Source organism: Clinocottus analis, unplaced genomic scaffold (assembly GCF_023055335.1).
Source record: "Clinocottus analis isolate CAN_PGR_092001 unplaced genomic scaffold, fCliAna1.0.p SCAF_21, whole genome shotgun sequence".
NCBI classification, from domain to species: domain Eukaryota; kingdom Metazoa; phylum Chordata; class Actinopteri; order Perciformes; family Cottidae; genus Clinocottus; species Clinocottus analis.
The window spans coordinates 242,501-261,192 of record NW_027175943.1 but is presented as its reverse complement, the minus strand read 5'-3'; the positions used below and the strand labels follow the sequence as shown (position 1 = coordinate 261,192).

Below are 18,692 nucleotides of genomic sequence, written 5' to 3'. Positions count from 1 at the left end.
TTTGTTCACTGACCTTATATGGGCACTCACAGTTCTGGTCTCGTCTCCCATAATGCATCAGGTGTGACTTGTTGATGATGCGTACGATCAGCTGATGGTGGACGGTGCCCTTGGCGACGCCTCGGCGAGCAACCAGGAAGGAGTCCCGCAGCTCTGACACGGTGACGGCAGGACGCCGCACTGTGAACACACACACGCGCACACACACACACACACACACACACACACACACACAGACACACAACTCTGACCAAAAAACTGGAATATTCATATTCAGGACATTTTTAAACGGATTAGACGCAATAAAGTAAATATTTTAGTATCAACAGCAGCTCTACCTTCCTCCTGCTCCTCCTCCTCGTCTTCCTCTTCCTCAGTGGGCGGAGCTTCCCTCCACTCCTCCCCACTGTAGTCCACATTGTTCCACAGAGGGAGGAACACGCTCCTATTGGCTCTCAGAGGAACCAAAGGCCCTGTGGGAAGTGAGGGTCAGGTGATGTCGCAACAACAGGAAGTGAGGGTCAGGTGATGTCGCAACAACAGGAAGTAAGGGTCAGGTGATGTCGCAACCGCGGACCTGCTGGTTCTGACGATCCAAACCAGGCCAGAGAGTCCACACGGAACCTCCCGAGTCCTTCATCCTGGTCTTTCCCCCGAGACCTCCACGCTCACCAGCCTGTAGCTGCAGGACACACCCGACCCGTTAGACCCGACCCGTCAGACCCGACCGTTAGACCCGACCCGTCAGACCCGACCCGTCAGACCCGACCCGTCAGACCCGACCCGTTAGACCCGACCCTCAGACCCGACCCGTCAGACCCCGGTCCTCACTTACCTGTCTCTGTCCGCAGGCACCCCGCGGCATGCTGGGAGCTGGGCGGTCATGGCGGGGGTGAAGGTGGCATTGCGTAGCGCCGAGCCGGGCCGCAGGACGTTCCTCTCCACCAGCCGGTTCAGACTCGGGTCCAGAGTCACCCGGAGCCGGCAGTGCTCGTCTGTCAGCGTGACGTCATACAGGTCATCACCTGAGACCAGTAGACACAGACCAGTAACCACAGACCAGTAGACACAGACCAGTAACCACAGACCAGTAGACAGAGACCAGTAACCACAGACCAGTAGACACAGACCAGTAGACAGAGACCAGTAACCACAGACCAGTAACCACAGACCAGTAGACACAGACCAGTAGACAGAGACCAGTAACCACAGACCAGTAACCACAGACCAGTAGACACAGACCAGTAACCACAGATCAGTAGATGTAAACCAGTGAAACCAGTAGACATGTAAACCAGTGAAACCAGTAGAGCAGACCAGTGGGCTCACCGTGCAGGACGCTCTGGGGGAAGTACAGGCCGGCCCCCGGGTCTCTGCTGTAGCGCTGCAGCTCCAGCAGGAACAGGAAGGTCTCTGCAGACCAGAGAGGACACCTGCAGACAGACAGGCCGCTTTCAAAATAAAGTCACAAAGTCCTTCACAATAAAAGCTTAAAAACAAACAGGCAGAACAATAAAAACACAACAAATATTGGAAATATAAATGTTTTATCGTTGGTGTTTAAATGACAAAATGTATAACACATATATAATATATATATAAAGTAATATAAATATGTACATATATATATACACACACATATATATATATAACATTATATATTATACATTTATAACGTACATTATGTAAAAACAGACGTACATATTTCGATTTTGGGATATTGTATTTAAATGAAGTTGTTTCTGGCGCCCTCTGTGGACTAAAGAGGTAGTGTCTCTGCGCGCCAGGGTCCCTTCAGAAAACCTCTGATTCTAGAGCAGCAAGACAGAACCTCCTCCTCTCGGGTTCTGATGGCGGGTTTACTTTGAAAAGCTCGCGTTCACGGAGGAAAGCAAAGAGCCGCTTACGTGCTTTATTGTTATTGGTATTTTTGTGATGATACGATCAGTGATGCGCGTGCTAGTCAAGAAGCTAACACGTTAGAGTGACGGCGTGAATGTAGTCTGGTGGTTACGGAGAAGAGGACGGAGACGATGAATCATAATAATAATAATAATAATAATAATAAACAACACACGTGGTGCCGTTCAGACCTTGCTGGGACCGGGTCTGGACCGGGTCAGGGTTCTGTGGAAGACGCAGTCAGGAGCCGCCATGTTGGACAGGCGCCACAACAGAGCAGTGCATTGTGGGAAAAAGGACGATAACAGTGCAGTGCATTGTGGGAGAAAGGGACGATAACAGTGCAGTGCATTGTGGGAGAAAAGGACAAAAACCTTTTTTTATTATTAATTTAATTATGAATTATTAGTTTTTATAACAATTAATCAATTCTTAAAAGCCACACACACACACACACACACACACACACACACACACACACACACACACACACACACACACACACACACACACACAACTAGTCCCTCTGGGTGAGAGGCAGCCAGTCCCTGAACTCCAGGTACAGGCTGAACAGCAGGTACAGGCTCTGGATGCGGCTGTAGTACACAGGGATGTCCAGCAGGGCGCAGATGGCGTCGGTGTACTGGGCGGGGCTACAGAGCAGCCGCGCCGGAGGCAGCTGCAGGAGGCCAATCAGCCGCTCCAGCTGCGGGGGCCACTCCTGCATCAGGCTGTCGATGTCCGGCATCGGACGCCCGAACTGCACGCTGGTGGGAGGCTTAGAGCGGTGCAGAGCGCCGATGCTGTCCACCCAGCTGTCCACCACGCGGGGGTCCCCCAGGGGACTGGGGACACTGGTCACCTTCTTCAGCTGGGGACACACGGGCCGTTAGGGGACAGGAAGCGAGGGGACACACGGGCAGTTAGGGGACAGGAAGCTAGGGGACAGGCCGTTAGGGGACAGGAAGCTAAGGGACACACGGGCCGTTAGGGGACAGGAAGCTACAGACAGGTCTCACCTCGGCGGCCCCCTGCTGCTTGCTCTCCTCACTCAGCCACAGTGACATCACCGTGGGGTCAGACTGCTTCACGCTGGGCTCGTCCAGCAGCAGCAGACCCAGACCGTCCGCTTTCCCATCCGGACGCGGCACCTGAACGCCACACAGACAGACAGGTAGAGCCACACAGACAGACAGGTAGAGCCACACAGACAGACAGGTAGAGCCACACAGACAGACAGGTAGAGCCACACAGACGTTAACCGAGTGACGTGATTGGACTGGCTGGTCAGCTGACCCGGGTCACTTCCTGTCCGTACCTTGAGGAAGGCGTCGATGTCGCCCACAGCCGGGATGAAGTCTGGGATGAAGGGCTTCAGGCTGTGGTCCAGCTCCAGCAGCTGGGGGCTGTAGCTGGGGGGGCATGAGGAGATCACTGGTGCATCATGGGTAATCAGCTACACTCAGAGAGCAGCCGAAGAAGAAGAGGCTCACCGTGTGATGTATTGGAACAGCTCCTTGATCTCGGTGCTGACGGGCAGGTTGGCGTAGTCCGCCGGGTCGTACGCCCCCTCTGGGGCCTGGCCGGGCTCCTCGTCTTCATCAGAGTCCTCTTCATCAGAGTCCTCCTCCTCTTCCTCTTCCTCCTCCTCCTCTCCCGGCGGCTCGTCAGCCCTCTGGGGTGCTCGGTCCTTGTCCAGCTCGTTGCTATTGGTCGACGTCAGGCCACGCCCCCTCCTGGACTCTGACTGGAGAGACAGGGTCATCATCTTCATCATCTTCATCTCTCCTCCGCTCTCCACAACAACGCATACAAACATGAATTGGATAAGGATATATTTATTGTCATTGTAAAAAAAAACATACAACGAAATTACGTTGGCAACAGAAAGTTAAGACAGCAGTAACATAAACAAACATGTATGACATGTAAACTAATTTAAAATGGCATTTTTGAAATAAAAAATAGATAGGACAAAACAAACATGTAAGTGCAACAGAGCCCGCGATGCATCACGGGACTGTTTTTTTAATTTATTTGAACTTTATTTAAATCCAGTTAAAAACAGACAAGAAAACACCTCCATCTAGTGGCGGGACATGGTATAACAACAACCATAATAATAGTATTTACCAAGTAAAAAAAATAATATTAGTGTTTAATTATCAAATGTGGGCTACTAGTCTGGAGTACTGGTCTGGGGTACTGGTCTGGAGTACTGGTCTGGAGTATTGGTCTGGGGTACTGGTCTGGAGTCGAGACCAGTACCCCAGACCAACACTCCAGCCTCCAGTTTACATGTCATACACAAACATGTATGACATGTAAACTAATTTAAAATGGCATTTTTGAAATAAAAAATAGATAGGACATAAAACACAGGCGTCAATGTTTTTCAAGTGCAAAAGTGACTGTCCGGTGATGGGGTGGTGGGGCTCCTTCCTGTTCTCTGCTGTGCAGCTGGAAATACTGGCTTGAAGTACTGGTTTCCATCCTTACTGGCTTCTATCCTTACTGGTTTCCATCTTTACTGGTTTCCATCCTTACTGGTTTCTATCCTTACTGGTTTCCATCCTTACTGATCAGTACTGGTCGTGTAGTTGTGTACGTCGTAGTGCTGTGACCGGTAACGTCATTACCTGCGGGCTGTGCAGCTCCTCCGGGTCCAGCACCTCCAGGCTCTCGTCGTACGGCTGGTTCTTCAGCAGACTGACGTCTCTCTCCCGGTCAGAGAGCTCCATGGGACCTCCCGGCGGACCGTTCACCTCCCGGCGGACGGTTCTGGTTCCGGTTCCTGGAGGATTTCACCGCGCGAGGAAGCGAACAGACGAGACGGTTCTTAAAGTTCAGCTAACGAGCTACTGGAGAGCTGTATCCTGGCAACAGAGCCCGCGATGCATCACGGGACTGTTTTTTTAATTTATTTGAACTTTATTTAAATCCAGTTAAAAACAGACAAGAAAACACCTCCATCTAGTGGCGGGACATGGTATAACAACAACCATAATAATAGTATTTACCAAGTAAAAAAAATAATATTAGTGTTTAATTATCAAATGTGGGCTACTAGTCTGGAGTACTGGTCTGGGGTACTGGTCTGGAGTACTGGTCTGGAGTATTGGTCTGGGGTACTGGTCTGGAGTCGAGACCAGTACCCCAGACCAACACTCCAGACCAGTACTCCAGCCTCTGGAGTACTGGTCTGGAGTGTTGGTCTGGGACCAGGCAAAGTGATCCAGAGGAAACTAAACTTCATGAAATCATGTATTTTCTCTTTACAGGATTCAACGAGGAGGCATGAAAGTATTTTCACAATAAAAGAAGCCAAACTTTTAAAATAAAATCAGAAACGGAGTGTGGCCTTTCAGATGGATCCTCAGGGCCGAGGGCCACAAGTGGAGGACGGCGTGTGTGCGTGCGTGTGTGTGTGTGTGTGTGTGTGTGTGTGTGTGTGTGCGTGTGTGTGTGTGTGTGTGTGTGTTCATATGTGAATAAATTGCTGTTGCTTTCAAATTTGTCGTAAATATTATCACTAAGCTTTCAGTAAAGAAATAGCTATTGAAATAAATAACTGTATCAATTGGTTAATATGAGTGTAAACACAGAAACACACTGCTGCTCCAAATAAATCAGTTAAAAAATAAACAAATGCATTTACAGCTAAAATTGATTTAAGTGTGTTTCATATTTACACTAAATCCTTCCCAAACGTGATCGTTTTACTCTGGAGAGCTTAGAATAACGGGGGCTCCTGAAGGCATCCAACCGATCGTAACCGCTCGTTGGATCTTCCTGCTTGCCTCCTGATTGGTACGCTGGAGCCTGCTTGCCTCCTGATTGGTCTGCTGGAGCCTGCTCGCCTCCTGATTGGTCGGCAGGCCTCCAAGCCTGCCGCTGCACAGAGTCACCTTGGCCCGGCCGCTTCGCTGCTGTACCGGCGAGAGAGAGCAGGTGATCGGCTCACAGGCACTCAGGCAGGCGGTGGGAATCGGACCGGTACTCAAACATGGCGGAGGCGAAGCCAAAGACCTCTCCGAAGGCCATCAAGTTCCTGTTCGGGGGCTTGGCCGGGTAGGTCACGTGAGGGCGTGCGAACGTGCTAATGTCAGTCAGCAGTCAGGGAAGCTAACAGGTGCTAGCAGGTGCTAACAGCAAATAACTGGTGCTAGCTGGTTAGTCTGGTCACTTTGGTGATGTGAGGTTATCTGGTCAGTGTACTAAGCCCCCTCACCTCATCTGTGATCTGACGTCAGAGAGATCGCTCTAGTTAATTGACAGTGACGTCACAGTCTACTAGTAAAGTACTAGTACTAAAACATCATTTTGTGTTAAAGTCCTACATTTAAAACTTCATTTAAGTATTAACAGAATGTCGTTAGAGTATTTAAGGTAGAAGTTTTCATTAATCAGTTTATGTCCTAATATGTTGTGTGTATACACACACACACACACACACACACACACACACACACACACGCACACACACACACGTGTGTGTATATATGTGTGTATATGTATACTTCTGGACCAATACTTAATTTATGTGCATGTTACATTGCAGCTCCTTCATTTCCTGTTTGGTTTAATCTACATGTTTATGCTCCTGAAGTAAAGTACTACAAGTATCTCTGAAGTGTACAGTACACTAAAAAGTACTATACCTCTGAGGTGTAGTACAGTAAGAACAGCTGGGGTTGTGTAACATGGCTACACAGTACACAGTACAGAGTACAGCTATGAGGTCACGCTGTTCATAAAAACAGACCCCAGACCAGCCGACTCCCGGTTCAACAAATAACATAATTTTATTCTCAAGGTAGTGCTAACTATCAAGCTAACCATAGCCACTAGCTATCAAGCTAACCATAGCCACTAGCTATCAAGCTAACCATAGCCACTAGCTAGCAAGCTAACCATAGCCACTAACTATCAAACTAACTATAGCCACTAACTATCAAGCTAACCATAGCCACTAACTATCAAGCTAACCATAGCCACTAACTATCAAGCTAACCATAGCCACTAACTATCAAGCTAGCCATAGCCACTAGCTTTCAAGCTAACCATAGCCACTAACTATCAAGCTATCCATAGCCACTAACTATCAAGCTATCCATAGCCACTAACTATCAAGCTAGCCATAGCCACTAACTATCAAGCTAACCATAGCCACTAAACATCAAGCTAACCATAGCCACTAACTATCAAGCTAACTATAGCCACTAACTATCAAGCTAACTATAGCCACTAACTACCAAACTAACCATAGCCACTAACTACCAAGCTAACCATAGCCACTAACTACCAAGCTAACCATAGCCACTAACTACCAAGCTAACCATAGCCACTAACTATCAAGCTAACCATAGCCACTAACTATCAAGCTAACCATAGCCACTAACTATCAAGCTAACTGTATCCACTAACTATCAAGCTAACTGTAGCCGCTAACTGTCGCTAAGCGTTTCCGTGGTGGTGGATGAGGTCAGGGTGTGTTCTGTATCTCTTTCTGATATTGAAGCTGTGGGCGATAAAAAGAGCGTTTCATCTTCACATGCAGATGAAACAGTTTGCTCTGAACAGATTCATATGAACATCATCAGCATTAGTTATTTCCCAGAAAATGTGATAATAAAGTGTTGTTTATTGTTATTGACATTGTTTAGTGGTTTTGGTGTTCTGGGTTATTAATTAAATATAAAGATAGTGACGTGTCCCAGAAGGCTGGAACCTCCACAGAGTGGAATTCCAGCTCCACTGTTGCATTGTGGGTCATTTCTGCCCTTAGCCGTCTTTAATGTCACGACCTTTGACCTTTAAAAGGTCAACGACCGAAGTAGCTGCTGTGGGCGGCCATGTTGGGACTGAGTCTGTTTATAGCAACACTCTGTCTGTCTGTCTGTCTGTCTGTCTGTCTGTCTGTCTGTCTCTATGAGATAAACCGATCAATGTAAATACTGTCCCTGATACTCTATCTGTTTCCCTGTCTCTCTCCCCATCTACCTGTCTGTCTACCTGTCTGAGTGCAGAATGGGTGCGACAGTCTTTGTGCAGCCATTGGACCTGGTGAAGAACCGGATGCAGCTGAGCGGCCAAGGAACCACGGCGAGAGAATACAAGACCAGCGTCCACGCCCTGGTGTCCATCCTGAGGGCCGAGGGGCTGGGGGGCATCTACACGGGGTAGGTAGTACTCTGTAGTACTTTATGTAGTACTCTATACGCCCTGGTGTCCATCCTGAGGCCCGAGAGTCTGGGGGGCATCTACACGGGGTAGGTAGTACTCGGTAGTACTCGGTGGTACTTCATGTAGTACTCTGTACAGGCTGTCTGCTGGGCTGCTGCGCCAAGCGACCTACACGACGACCCGCTTGGGGATCTACACGGTTCTGTTTGAGAAGATGACCGGAGAAGACGGACGGCCGCCCAACTTCTTCCTCAAGGTACTGACGCTTCGCCTGCGTTCAGATTACTCTGTGGCTCCTCCCCCTCCCCCTGTGGCTCCTCCCACACACACTGTGGCTCCTCCCCCTAACGCTGTGGCTCCTAACCCCCACTCTGTGGCTCCTCCCCCTCACGCTGTGGCTCCTCCCCCTCACGCTGTGGCTCCTCCCCCTCACGCTGTGGCTCCTAACCCTCACTCTGTGCCTCCTCCTCCTCACGCTGTGGCTCCTCCCCCTCACACTGTGGCTCCTCCCCCTCACGCTGTGGCTCCTCCCCCGTCAGGCGCTGATCGGGATGACGGCCGGCGCTACGGGAGCGTTTGTGGGGACACCAGCTGAGGTCGCTCTGATCAGGATGACGGCTGATGGACGGTGAGGCAGACAGACAACATCTATTTATCTATATCTATATCTATATATATGTGTGTGTATATATATGTGGATATATATATATATATATATATATATATATATATATAGATATAGATATAGATATATATATATATATATATAGATATAGATAGATAGATAGATATATATAGATATATCCACTACGTACGTATATTCACGTAGCTGTAGTAACTAGCAGGACTTCACACTGATCATATTTTGGGTGATGTTTTATAAATAAACTGTCTCTCCACCTGTCTTTCTGTCTACCTGTCTCTCCACCTGTCTGTCTACCTGTCTGTCTCTCCACCTGTCTGTCTACCTGTCTGTCTACCTGTCTGTCTCTCCACCTGTCTGTCTACCTGTCTGTCTCTCCAGGCTCCCTGCAGACCAGAAGAGAGGTTACAGTAATGTGTTCAACGCTCTGGTCCGGATCACCAGAGAGGAGGGCGTGGCCACGCTGTGGCGGGTGAGCTCAGCGATGACGTCATCGTCTGCATCCGTGACGTTATCCTAAGGTACACGTTGGGAGTACACGAGGAGAAAGAAGTACTGTGTGTAATCACTGTGTTTGTGTCCAGGGCTGCGTTCCCACCATGGCTCGAGCCGTCGTGGTGAACGCTGCTCAGCTGGCATCGTACTCGCAGGCCAAGCAGGCGCTGCTGGACTCAGGTACAGTACACGCAGTACTACACTCAGGTACAGTACACGCAGTACTACACTCAGGTACAGTACACGCAGTACTACACTCAGGTACAGTACACGCAGTACTACACTCAGGTACAGTACACGCAGTACTACACTCAGGTACAGTACACGCAGTATTACACTCAGGTACAGTACGCGCAGTACACACACCAGTACTACACCCAGGTACACAGTAAATACTCAAATTGAACATAAAGCAGACTAAACATGAAGTCTAACGTGTACTCTGTGTACTCTGTGTACTTTCAGGGTATGTGACAGACGGTATTCTGTGTCACTTCTGTGCCAGTATGATCAGCGGCCTCATCACCACGGCAGCATCCATGCCCGTAGACATCGTCAAGACCAGGTGAGCCTGAGACCAGGTGTACCTGGTCCAGGTGGACTAAGACTTAGACCAGGTTCTAACTTCCTTCTGGTCCCCCAGGATCCAGAGCATGGGGATGATCGACGGGAAACCAGAGTATAAGAACGGTTTGGTGAGTGAGTGAGTGAGTGAGTGAGTGAGTGAGTGAGTGAGTGTGTGTGTGAGTGTGTGTGTGAGTGTGTGTGTGTGTGTGTGTGTGTGTGTGTGTGTGTGTGTGTGTGTGTGTGTGTGTGTGTGTGTGTGTGTGTGTGTGTGTGTGTGTGTGTGTGTGTGTGTCTGTGTGTGTGTGTGTGTGTGTGTGTGCGTGTGTGTGTGTGCGTGAGTGAGTGAGTGAGTGAGATGTACTTGTACTTATTGTGTACCTGCGGTGTGCGCAGGAGGTGCTGGTGCGCGTGGTGAGGAACGAGGGCTTCTTCTCCCTGTGGAAAGGCTTCACTCCGTACTACGCTCGTCTGGGTCCTCACACGGTGCTGACCTTCATCTTCCTGGAGCAGATGAACCGGATCTACAAGACCCGGGTCCTGGACCGCTAACACACACACACAGAGACACAGACACACACACACACACACACACACACACACACACACACAGGACCTTGTGACCTCCCGCCTTCAGGACTCACTGCAGCATTTAAAGGAACAGTCCCGCTGCTGTTCTTCTGTTCACAGACTCTGGTGCACTGTTCCTTTAAGATGAACACACGTCCCTGTTCTTCTGTCTTTGTGGGGACCTCCCCATTCACACAACGCATTGCCCAGAACCATGACCCAGAACCATGGCCCAGAACCCAGAACCATGACCCAGAACCATGGCCCAGAACCATGACCCAGAACCATGGCCCAGAACCATGACCCAGAACCATGGCCCTGAACCATGGCCAAGAACCATGACCCAGAACCATGGCCCAGAACCTTGGCCCAGAACCCAGAACCATGGCCCAGAACCATGACCCAGAACCATGACCCAGAACCATGACCCAGAACCATGGCCCAGAACCATGGCCCTGAACCATGGCCCAGAACCAAGAACCATGGCCCAGAACCATGACCCAGAACCATGGCCCAGAACCTTGGCCCAGAACCAAGAACCATGGCCCAGAACCATGGCCCAGAACCATGACCCAGAACCATGGCCCAGAACCATGGCCCAGAACCATGGCCCAGAACCATGGCCCAGATCCCAGAACCATGGCCCAGAACCCAGAACCATGACCCAGAACCATGGCCCTGAACCATGACCCTGAACCATTGCCCAGAACCCAGAACCATTGCCCAGAACCATGGCCCAGAACCAAGAACCATGACCCAGAACCATGGCCCAGAACCAAGAACCATGACCCAGAACTATGACCCAGAACTAAGAACCATGACCCTGGACTATGACCCTGAACTATGACCCTGAACCATGACCCAGAACCATGGCCCAGAACCAAGAACTATGACCCAGAACCCAGAACCATGACCCTGAACTATGACCCAGAACCAAGAACCATGACCCTGGACTATGACCCAGAACCAAGAACCATGACCCTGGACTATGACCCTGAACCAAGAACCATGACCCTGGACTATGACCCTGAACCTAGAACCATGACCCTGGACTATGACCCTGAACCCAGAACCATGACCCTGGACTATGACCCTGAACCCAGAACCATGACCCTGGACTATGACCCTGAACCCAGAACCATGACCCAGAACCATGAACCAAAACCAAAACAGTGATCCAGAATCATGACCCAGACCAGGACCCACACTCTGAAGGTCTGACACTCAAAGCGGTCCTTACAAAGTTGTACAAGTACACACTCACACATACTGTGTTTTCAGTTCTTTTTGTCAAGAAGAAAATGTAGAACAGATGTAGTTCAACATCGTTAGGGATGTCGTCAATAATAATAATAATAATAATAATAGTAATAATGATGATGATAAACTCTTATTTGTAAATCTGAAACTCTGCTGCACTGCATCATGGGAAAGATTGAGAATAAACAGTGTGAGACTCACTTGTTGTTTGTCGCTCTGTGAGTTAAACTGTATTTGTATTCTTGTAAGTATTACAACTCGTTATGTACTGTTCCTTTAAAGAGACGTACTGTTCCTTTAAAGAGACGTACTGTTCCTTTAAAGAGACGTACTGTTCCTTTAAAGAGATGTACTGTTCCTTTAAAGAGACGTACTGTTCCTGTAAGGAGACGTACTGTTCCTTTAAAGAGATGTACTGTTCCTTTAAAGAGATGTACTGTTCCTTTAAAGAGATGTACTGTTCCTTTTAAAGAGATGTACTGTTCCTTTAAAGAGATGTACTGTTCCTTTAAAGAGATGTACTGTTCCTTTAAAGAGACGTACTGTTCCTTTAAAGAGATGTACTGTTCCTTTTAAAGAGATGTACTGTTCCTTTAAAGAGATGTACTGTTCCTTTAAAGAGATGTACTGTTCCTTTAAAGAGATGTACTGTTCCTTTAAAGAGACGTACTGTTCCTTTAAATAAACGTACTGTTCCTTTAAAGAGACGTACTGTTCCTTTAAAGAGATGTACTGTTCCTTTAAAGAGACGTACTGTTCCTGTAAGGAGACGTACTGTTCCTTTAAAGAGATGTACTGTTCCTTTAAAGAGATGTACTGTTCCTTTAAAGAGATGTACTGTTCCTTTAAAGAGACGTACTGTTCCTTTAAAGAGACGTACTGTTCCTTTAAATAAACGTACTGTTCCTTTAAATAAACGTACTGTTCCTTTAAATAGATATATGTTCTTCTGTTTTTAAATCCTCATGATCTTTTTGTCCAAATATAAACCGCGATAACATTGGTTTCTAAAAATATTAAAATACTACTACTGTATTTCTACAGATATATATATATATATATATATATATATATATTACAGTTATATATCTCCACAGTGTTTTGCATTCACATGTTCTGCAGACAGCAGGAAGTACCACACTACCAAAATAAAATGCATATAAAGTTTTAGTTGCAGAAGGAAACATTGAATATGAGAAGTTGTGTTGAGGGAAACAGGAAGTTAACGGAGTGGAAACGAGCCGTTTGATTGGCTGATCAATGACTATGATTCACATTGAAGCCAGGTGCATGATGGGAAACGTAGGCTCCAGCACATCGTCCCGTGATCTCAGGTCATTGAGCTTTAAGTGAAGTAAAGTCTGAAGCAGTCAAACTACCTGTCTGTGGGCTTCGCGCAGACAGACAGGTATCATGGGCTGTCGCCCTGCCGACAGGAAGCAGAGGCTGCTGACAGGAAGTAGGCCACCGCCTTCGTTATCTTCAACAACGTGTGAAAGTCATTATATTTTTTTCAATTTTTTCCTGTTTTTTTTCTTTTTTAGTATTTTTTCTCTTGGACAATCTTTTGTAAATCTTTTGTAATAGTGTGTGTATGTGTATATATTACGTTGTGTGATCTGTCAAGCTACTGGGACCTTGAATTTCCCTTTGGGGATCAATAAAGTAATCATCTATCTATCTATCTATCTATCTATCTATCTATCTATCTATCTATATAACTCTGTGTGTGTGTGTGTGTGTGTGTGTGTGTGTGTGTGTGTGTGTGTCAGAGCTACACATGCAGGTCCTTTCTGCTTTCGCCTTATAAGGACACACACTTCATATTCGTTGAAACTTCTGTCGAGACCACTTCCTCTTCTCTCACCCGCCTCCACTTCTCTCCACTTGACTCAGAAATATTGCAATTTTTCTGTGTGTGTGTGTGTGTGTGTGTGTGTGTGTGTGTGTGTGTGTGTGTGTGTGTGTGTGTGTGTGTGTGTGTGTGTGTGTGTGTGTGCGTGCGTGCGTGCGTGCGTGCGTGCGTGCGTGCGTGCGTGTGTGAGAGAGACATTCAGCACTTCCTCTCGTCAACTCTTATCTGTCGCCAGGACTGAGAGAAACTGTTAGCCTAGCTTAGCGTGTGTGTGTTTGTGTGTGTGTGTGTGTGTGTGTGCGTGTGTGTGTGTGTGTGTGTGTGTGTGTGCGTGTGTGTGTGTCTGCCCCAGGGTATGCATACTGTAGCTGGTATAACCCTAAGCCTTGTATAAATTTGTTATTCAGAGCCACACCTTTTCTCTCTCTCTAACACACACACACACACACACATCCCCCCCCCCCCCCCCGCGCGGCCACCGCACACACACACACACACCTCCCCCCCCCCGGACACGCACGCGCACACACACACACACACACACACACACACACACACACGAGGTTAGCATGAACAGGCTCAACCTGCTCAGGCGGCTCGTACCTGTTCACGTTCAACCTGAGCAGACATCATGAGACACAATAGTACTACTAGCACTACTACTAGTACTACTACTATAATGACTACTACTATAACTACTACTATTACGAGTTATTCTAGTCATACTAATACCAGCACGTCTACTCTACTGCTAGCTGATACTTCTGCGTCATGGTCATGAAACTGAACTCATTCTGAATACATGAACACATGTACCTGAGCAGTACAAGTACACGCTTTACCGGCGTAGCAGTACAAGTACACATGTAGCAGTACAGGGAAGTGTTCTCACTGAGCTGCAGCTGCCGAGTGTTAACACGTCGCTCACATCCACAGGCCTGAACCGGTCCAGGTATTCAGGGCATGAGTGTGTGTGTGTGTGTGTGTGTGTGTGTGTGTGTGTGTGTGTGTGTATGTCTGTGCGTGTGTCTGTGTGTGTGTGAAAGATGCCGCCTGTGGGCAGAAAAACTCTTTCATAGAGATAAATGGGTGTAAATGTAGCGTTAGCATGGTTAGCATGGTTAGCATGCAGATCTTCCTCATTACAGATTTTTTTGGGCGTTTCACAACTTTTAGAAATCTAGAACTTTAAGGACACGACGCAAAAGAAAGACAACAATCATGAAGACTGAATGAGAGGGGAACAGTACACATACCCTCTACACCTACCCCTCTACACATACCCCTCTACACATACCCTCTACACATACCCTCTACACATACCCTCTACACATACCCCTCTACAGATACCCCTCTACACATACCCTCTACACCTACCCCTCTACACATACCCTCTACACATACCCCTCTACACATACCCCTCTACACATACCCCTCTACAGATACCCCTCTACAGATACCCCTCTACACATACCCCTCTACACATACCCCTCTACAGATACCCCTCTACAGATACCCCTCTACACATACCCTCTACACATACCCCTCTACACATACCCTCTACACCTACCCCTCTACACATACCCTCTACACATACCCTCTACACATACCCCTCTACAGATACCCCTCTACAGATACCCCTCTACACATGCCCCTCTACAGATACCCCTCTACACATACCCTCTACAGATACCCCTCTACACATACCCTCTACACATACCCTCTACACATACCCCTCTTCACATACCCCTCTACAGATACCCCTCTACACATACCCCTCTACACATACCCTCTACACCTACCCCTCTACACATACCCCTCTACAGATACCCCTCTACACATACCCCTCTACACATACCCTCTACAGATACCCCTCTACACATACCCCTCTACAGATACCCCTCTACACATACCCTCTACACCTACCCCTCTACACATACCCCTCTACAGATACCCCTCTACACATACCCCTCTACACATACCCTCTACAGATACCCCTCTACACATACCCTCTACACATACCCCTCTACACATACCCTCTACAGATACCCCTCTACACATACCCTCTACACATACCCCTCTACACATACCCTCTACAGATACCCCTCTACACATACCCTCTACACATACCCCTCTACAGATACCCCTCTACAGATACCCCTCTACACATACCCTCTTCACATACCCCTCTACACCTACCCCTCTACACATACCCTCTACACATACCCCTCTACACATACCCTCTACACATACCCCTCTACACATACCCCTCTACACATACCCTCTACAGATACCCCTCTACACATACCCCTCTACACATACCCCTCTACACATACCCCTCTACAGATACCCCTCTACAGATACCCCTCTACACATACCCCTCTACACATACCCCTCTACACATACCCTCTACAGATACCCCTCTACAGATACCCCTCTACACATACCCCTCTACACATACCCCTCTACAGATACCCCTCTACACATACCCCTCTACACATACCCCTCTACACATACCCCTCTACACATACCCCTCTACAGACTGGATTCAAATCAAGGCAGAATGTCCTAAAATCGCCCAAAAGCTCTGAAAACCTGCAAGAAACATTTAAACCATGAGTGCATACAGACTGTGATCAGTGGTGTTGCATGCTGGGTATGGAAACCATGAGTGCATACAGACTGTGATCAGTAGTGTTGCATGCTGGGTATGGAAACCATGAGTGTATAAAACTCAGTGGATCCAGACTGCAGGTTCTGGAGCAAAGTGTTCTGTGAGGCTCAGAACGCAGCCGGCTGAAAGAAACAACACTGTGCTGCACAAAAGTCCCTTCAAAATAAAATCATAGCATTTAAATTATTTTTTTTTGCAAGCAAAGGCCCGTGACCCATTAACACGGGTCCGTGTCCCACCAGTTGAGAACCAGTTGAGAACCAGTTGAGAACCAGCTGGTGTAGATGGTGAGTTGTGTTGTGTAAAATGATCCTGAAACAAAGTTTTTCTTAACGACACGTTTTAAAGTTATAACGTGTTCTTAAGGTAGAACAGACAGACAGGCAGACAGACAGACAGACAGGCAGACAGACAGGCAGACAGACAGGCAGACAGACAGACAGACAGACAGACAGGCAGACAGACAGACAGGCAGGCGGGTGGAGCTCTGGGTGACAGCAGCAGGAAGTGCCTGCAGGCTGGGCGTGGTCAGAGCAGCGCTATAAAGGACAACTCGTCTTCCTCCTGCATCCCACTCCTCTCTACCTCCTCTTCCTCACCGCTGACACCAAACCTGTTCAGGTAAGACCACGTCGCTCTGTCTGCCTCTGTCTGGGTGAATGTGTTGCTGACCTGTGTGTGTGTGTGTGTGTGTGTGTGTGTGTGTGTGTGTGTGTGTGTGAGCAGGATGTCGTGGGATGCGTACATCAATACACTGATGGAAGCACCGAACGCCACAGACGCAGCGATCTATGGGCTGGATGGAAATTTATGGGCGAGTACATGTGAGCTAAAGGACATTACGGTAAGCACACACACACACACACACACACACACACACACACACACACACACACACACACACACACACATACACACTGCTTGAGGGAAGCAGAACACTATAAAACATGACAGAGTTTTTTGTTTGGTTTTACACTGTAAAAAGAAAAAGTTGTTCTTAACCTCAAAGATGATTTTCAGAGTAAGATTCCTCCACTTCCTCCTGCTCTTCCTCCTCCTGCTCCTCCTCCTCACTTGTCTCAGGGTTCTGCTCGTGGTAAAAAAGGCCTTTGAGTTAGAAGTCTTGAATGATCAAACAGTTTGCAGTGAGTTCAGTTTGCAGTTTGGTGTTTTTAACTGACAGGAAACACAACTATGTGTTTGTGGGTCACTGGATTGTAATGTGTATTCTTTCTGTTTATTCTTCTAACAGTTTGAAGCTTTTAACTCATGTTCCGGTCCGAGTTCTTATTTCTTCCTTTCTGTGCGGGTTTTTCACACTTCACATCCTTCGGGGCGAGCGTTAGCATTAGCGTAAGCATTAGCATTAGCGTTAGCGGTGAGAATCTAACGGTTACTTTTTCCGTGTCGTACGTTGTTTTTCGGAGCGTCGGCTTAACGACCTTATAAGGACATGATGTCAGAAAAAGAGGTGAATGCAGGAAGTGGAGACGATCACTTCCTGTTCCACACACACACACACACACACACACACTCTCACTCACACACACACACACACACACACTCTCACTCACACACACACACACACACACACACACACACAGACACACACACACACTGCATGGCAAGGAGTCGGCTTAAAGGTCTCTACTCTGATTGGCTGGATGGTTTCAGGAAGTGGTTTAGTGTGTGTGTGTGTGTGTGTGTGTGTGTGTGTGTGTGTGTGTGTGTGTGTGTGTGTGTGAGTGAGAGTGTGTGTGAGTGTGTGTGTGTGTGTGTGTGTGTGTGTGTGTGTGTGTGTGTGTGTGTGTGAGTGAGAGTGTGTGTGTGTGTGTGTGTGTGTGAGTGAGAGTGTGTGTGTGTGTGTGAGTGAGAGTCTGTGAGAGTGTGTGTGTGTGTGTGTGTGTGAGTGAGAGTGTGTGTGTGTGTGTGTGTGTGTGTGTGTGTGTGTGTGTGTGTGAGTGAGAGTGTGTGTGTGTGTGTGTGTGTGTGTGTGTGTGTGTGTGTGTGAGTCGCGTCTTGACTCGTCTCCACATTCTTTTTGCAACTTTGTTCAAACCTGCTGAACAATCAAAAGTAAAAATGTAGTAGAAGTACACGCATAATATATCTTCATGTAGTAGAAGTACACACATAATATATCTTCATGTAGTAGAAGTACACACATAATATATCTTCATGTAGTAGAAGTACACACATAATATATCTTCATGTAGTAGAAGTACACACATAATATATCTTCATGTAGTAGAAGTACACACATAATATATCTTCATGTAGTAGAAGTACACACATAATATATCTTCATGTAGTAGAAGTACACGCATAATATATCTTCATGTAGTAGAAGTACACGCATAATATATCTTCATGTAGTAGAAGTACACGCATAATATATCTTCATGTAGTAGAAGTACACGCATAATATATCTTCATGTAGTAGAAGTACACGCATAATATCTTCATTTTCAGCTCCAGTAAAAGTACACATGTGTTACCATGGTTTCTCATACTGTTCTTTGTGGTGATGACTCATCAGTCAG

General features: G+C 47.5%; 4 protein-coding genes across 6 annotated transcripts in view; 2 read left to right on the top strand and 2 right to left on the bottom strand.

The window, feature by feature from the left end:
• Nucleotides 1–351: 351 nt before the first annotated feature.
• Nucleotides 352–4,794, bottom strand: ift46 (intraflagellar transport 46 homolog (Chlamydomonas)). 3 transcript variants are annotated; one of them, XM_068588070.1, is made up of 8 exons: nt 4,542–4,794; nt 3,396–3,697; nt 3,221–3,314; nt 2,922–3,053; nt 2,094–2,773; nt 1,330–1,433; nt 836–1,025; nt 352–473 (listed from the first exon to the last, which is right to left on the bottom strand). In XM_068588070.1, the coding sequence occupies exons 1-5, from the start codon at nt 4,641–4,643 to the stop codon at nt 2,420–2,422; spliced, it is 984 nt and encodes a 327-aa protein (XP_068444171.1). In that variant the 5' UTR covers nt 4,644–4,794; the 3' UTR covers nt 352–473; nt 836–1,025; nt 1,330–1,433; nt 2,094–2,419. The 3 variants fall into 3 exon arrangements, with proteins under 3 accessions (XP_068444171.1, XP_068444172.1, XP_068444173.1); XM_068588071.1 differs by having other exon boundaries at nt 836–995; XM_068588072.1 differs by having other exon boundaries at nt 3,396–3,649; nt 4,542–4,793.
• Nucleotides 4,795–5,783: 989 nt separating this feature from the next.
• Nucleotides 5,784–11,820, top strand: slc25a11 (solute carrier family 25 member 11). Its single transcript, XM_068587551.1, has 9 exons — nt 5,784–5,973; nt 7,932–8,084; nt 8,227–8,344; nt 8,628–8,716; nt 9,113–9,203; nt 9,316–9,406; nt 9,692–9,791; nt 9,870–9,921; nt 10,187–11,820. Exons 1-9 carry the CDS (start codon nt 5,909–5,911, stop codon nt 10,340–10,342), a joined length of 915 nt encoding a protein of 304 aa, XP_068443652.1. The 5' UTR covers nt 5,784–5,908; the 3' UTR covers nt 10,343–11,820.
• The window catches only part of trappc1 (trafficking protein particle complex subunit 1), a 54,421-nt gene continuing 45,644 nt past the window's right edge, over nt 9,916–18,692 (bottom strand). The window contains exon 6 of the mRNA XM_068587556.1: nt 9,916–9,964. The gene's annotated coding sequence lies outside the window, so the exon portion shown is untranslated. The remainder of the gene's footprint in view (nt 9,965–18,692) is intronic.
• LOC137792387 (profilin-1-like) overlaps nt 16,659–18,692 on the top strand; it is a 3,698-nt gene continuing 1,664 nt past the window's right edge. Inside the window, exons 1-2 of the mRNA XM_068588050.1 lie at nt 16,659–16,770; nt 16,876–16,993. Coding sequence (XP_068444151.1) covers nt 16,877–16,993 — 117 coding nt within the window. The 5' untranslated portion in view covers nt 16,659–16,770; nt 16,876. The remainder of the gene's footprint in view (nt 16,771–16,875; nt 16,994–18,692) is intronic.

Coding starts and splice junctions, on each gene's coding strand:
- ift46 (XM_068588070.1), bottom strand. CDS start 4,643: ATGGAGCTCTCTGACCGGGAGAGAGACGTCAGTCTGCTGAAGAACCAG. Junction 3,698..4,541: donor AGGAGCTGCACAGCCCGCAG/GTAATGACGTTA, acceptor GTTGTTGTGGAG/AGCGGAGGAGAGATGAAGAT. Junction 2,774..2,921: donor AGCAGCAGGGGGCCGCCGAG/GTGAGACCTGTC, acceptor GTGTGTCCCCAG/CTGAAGAAGGTGACCAGTGT.
- slc25a11 (XM_068587551.1), top strand. CDS start 5,909: ATGGCGGAGGCGAAGCCAAAGACCTCTCCGAAGGCCATCAAGTTCCTG. Junction 8,345..8,627: donor CGCCCAACTTCTTCCTCAAG/GTACTGACGCTT, acceptor CTCCCCCGTCAG/GCGCTGATCGGGATGACGGC. Junction 9,407..9,691: donor GCAGGCGCTGCTGGACTCAG/GTACAGTACACG, acceptor GTGTACTTTCAG/GGTATGTGACAGACGGTATT.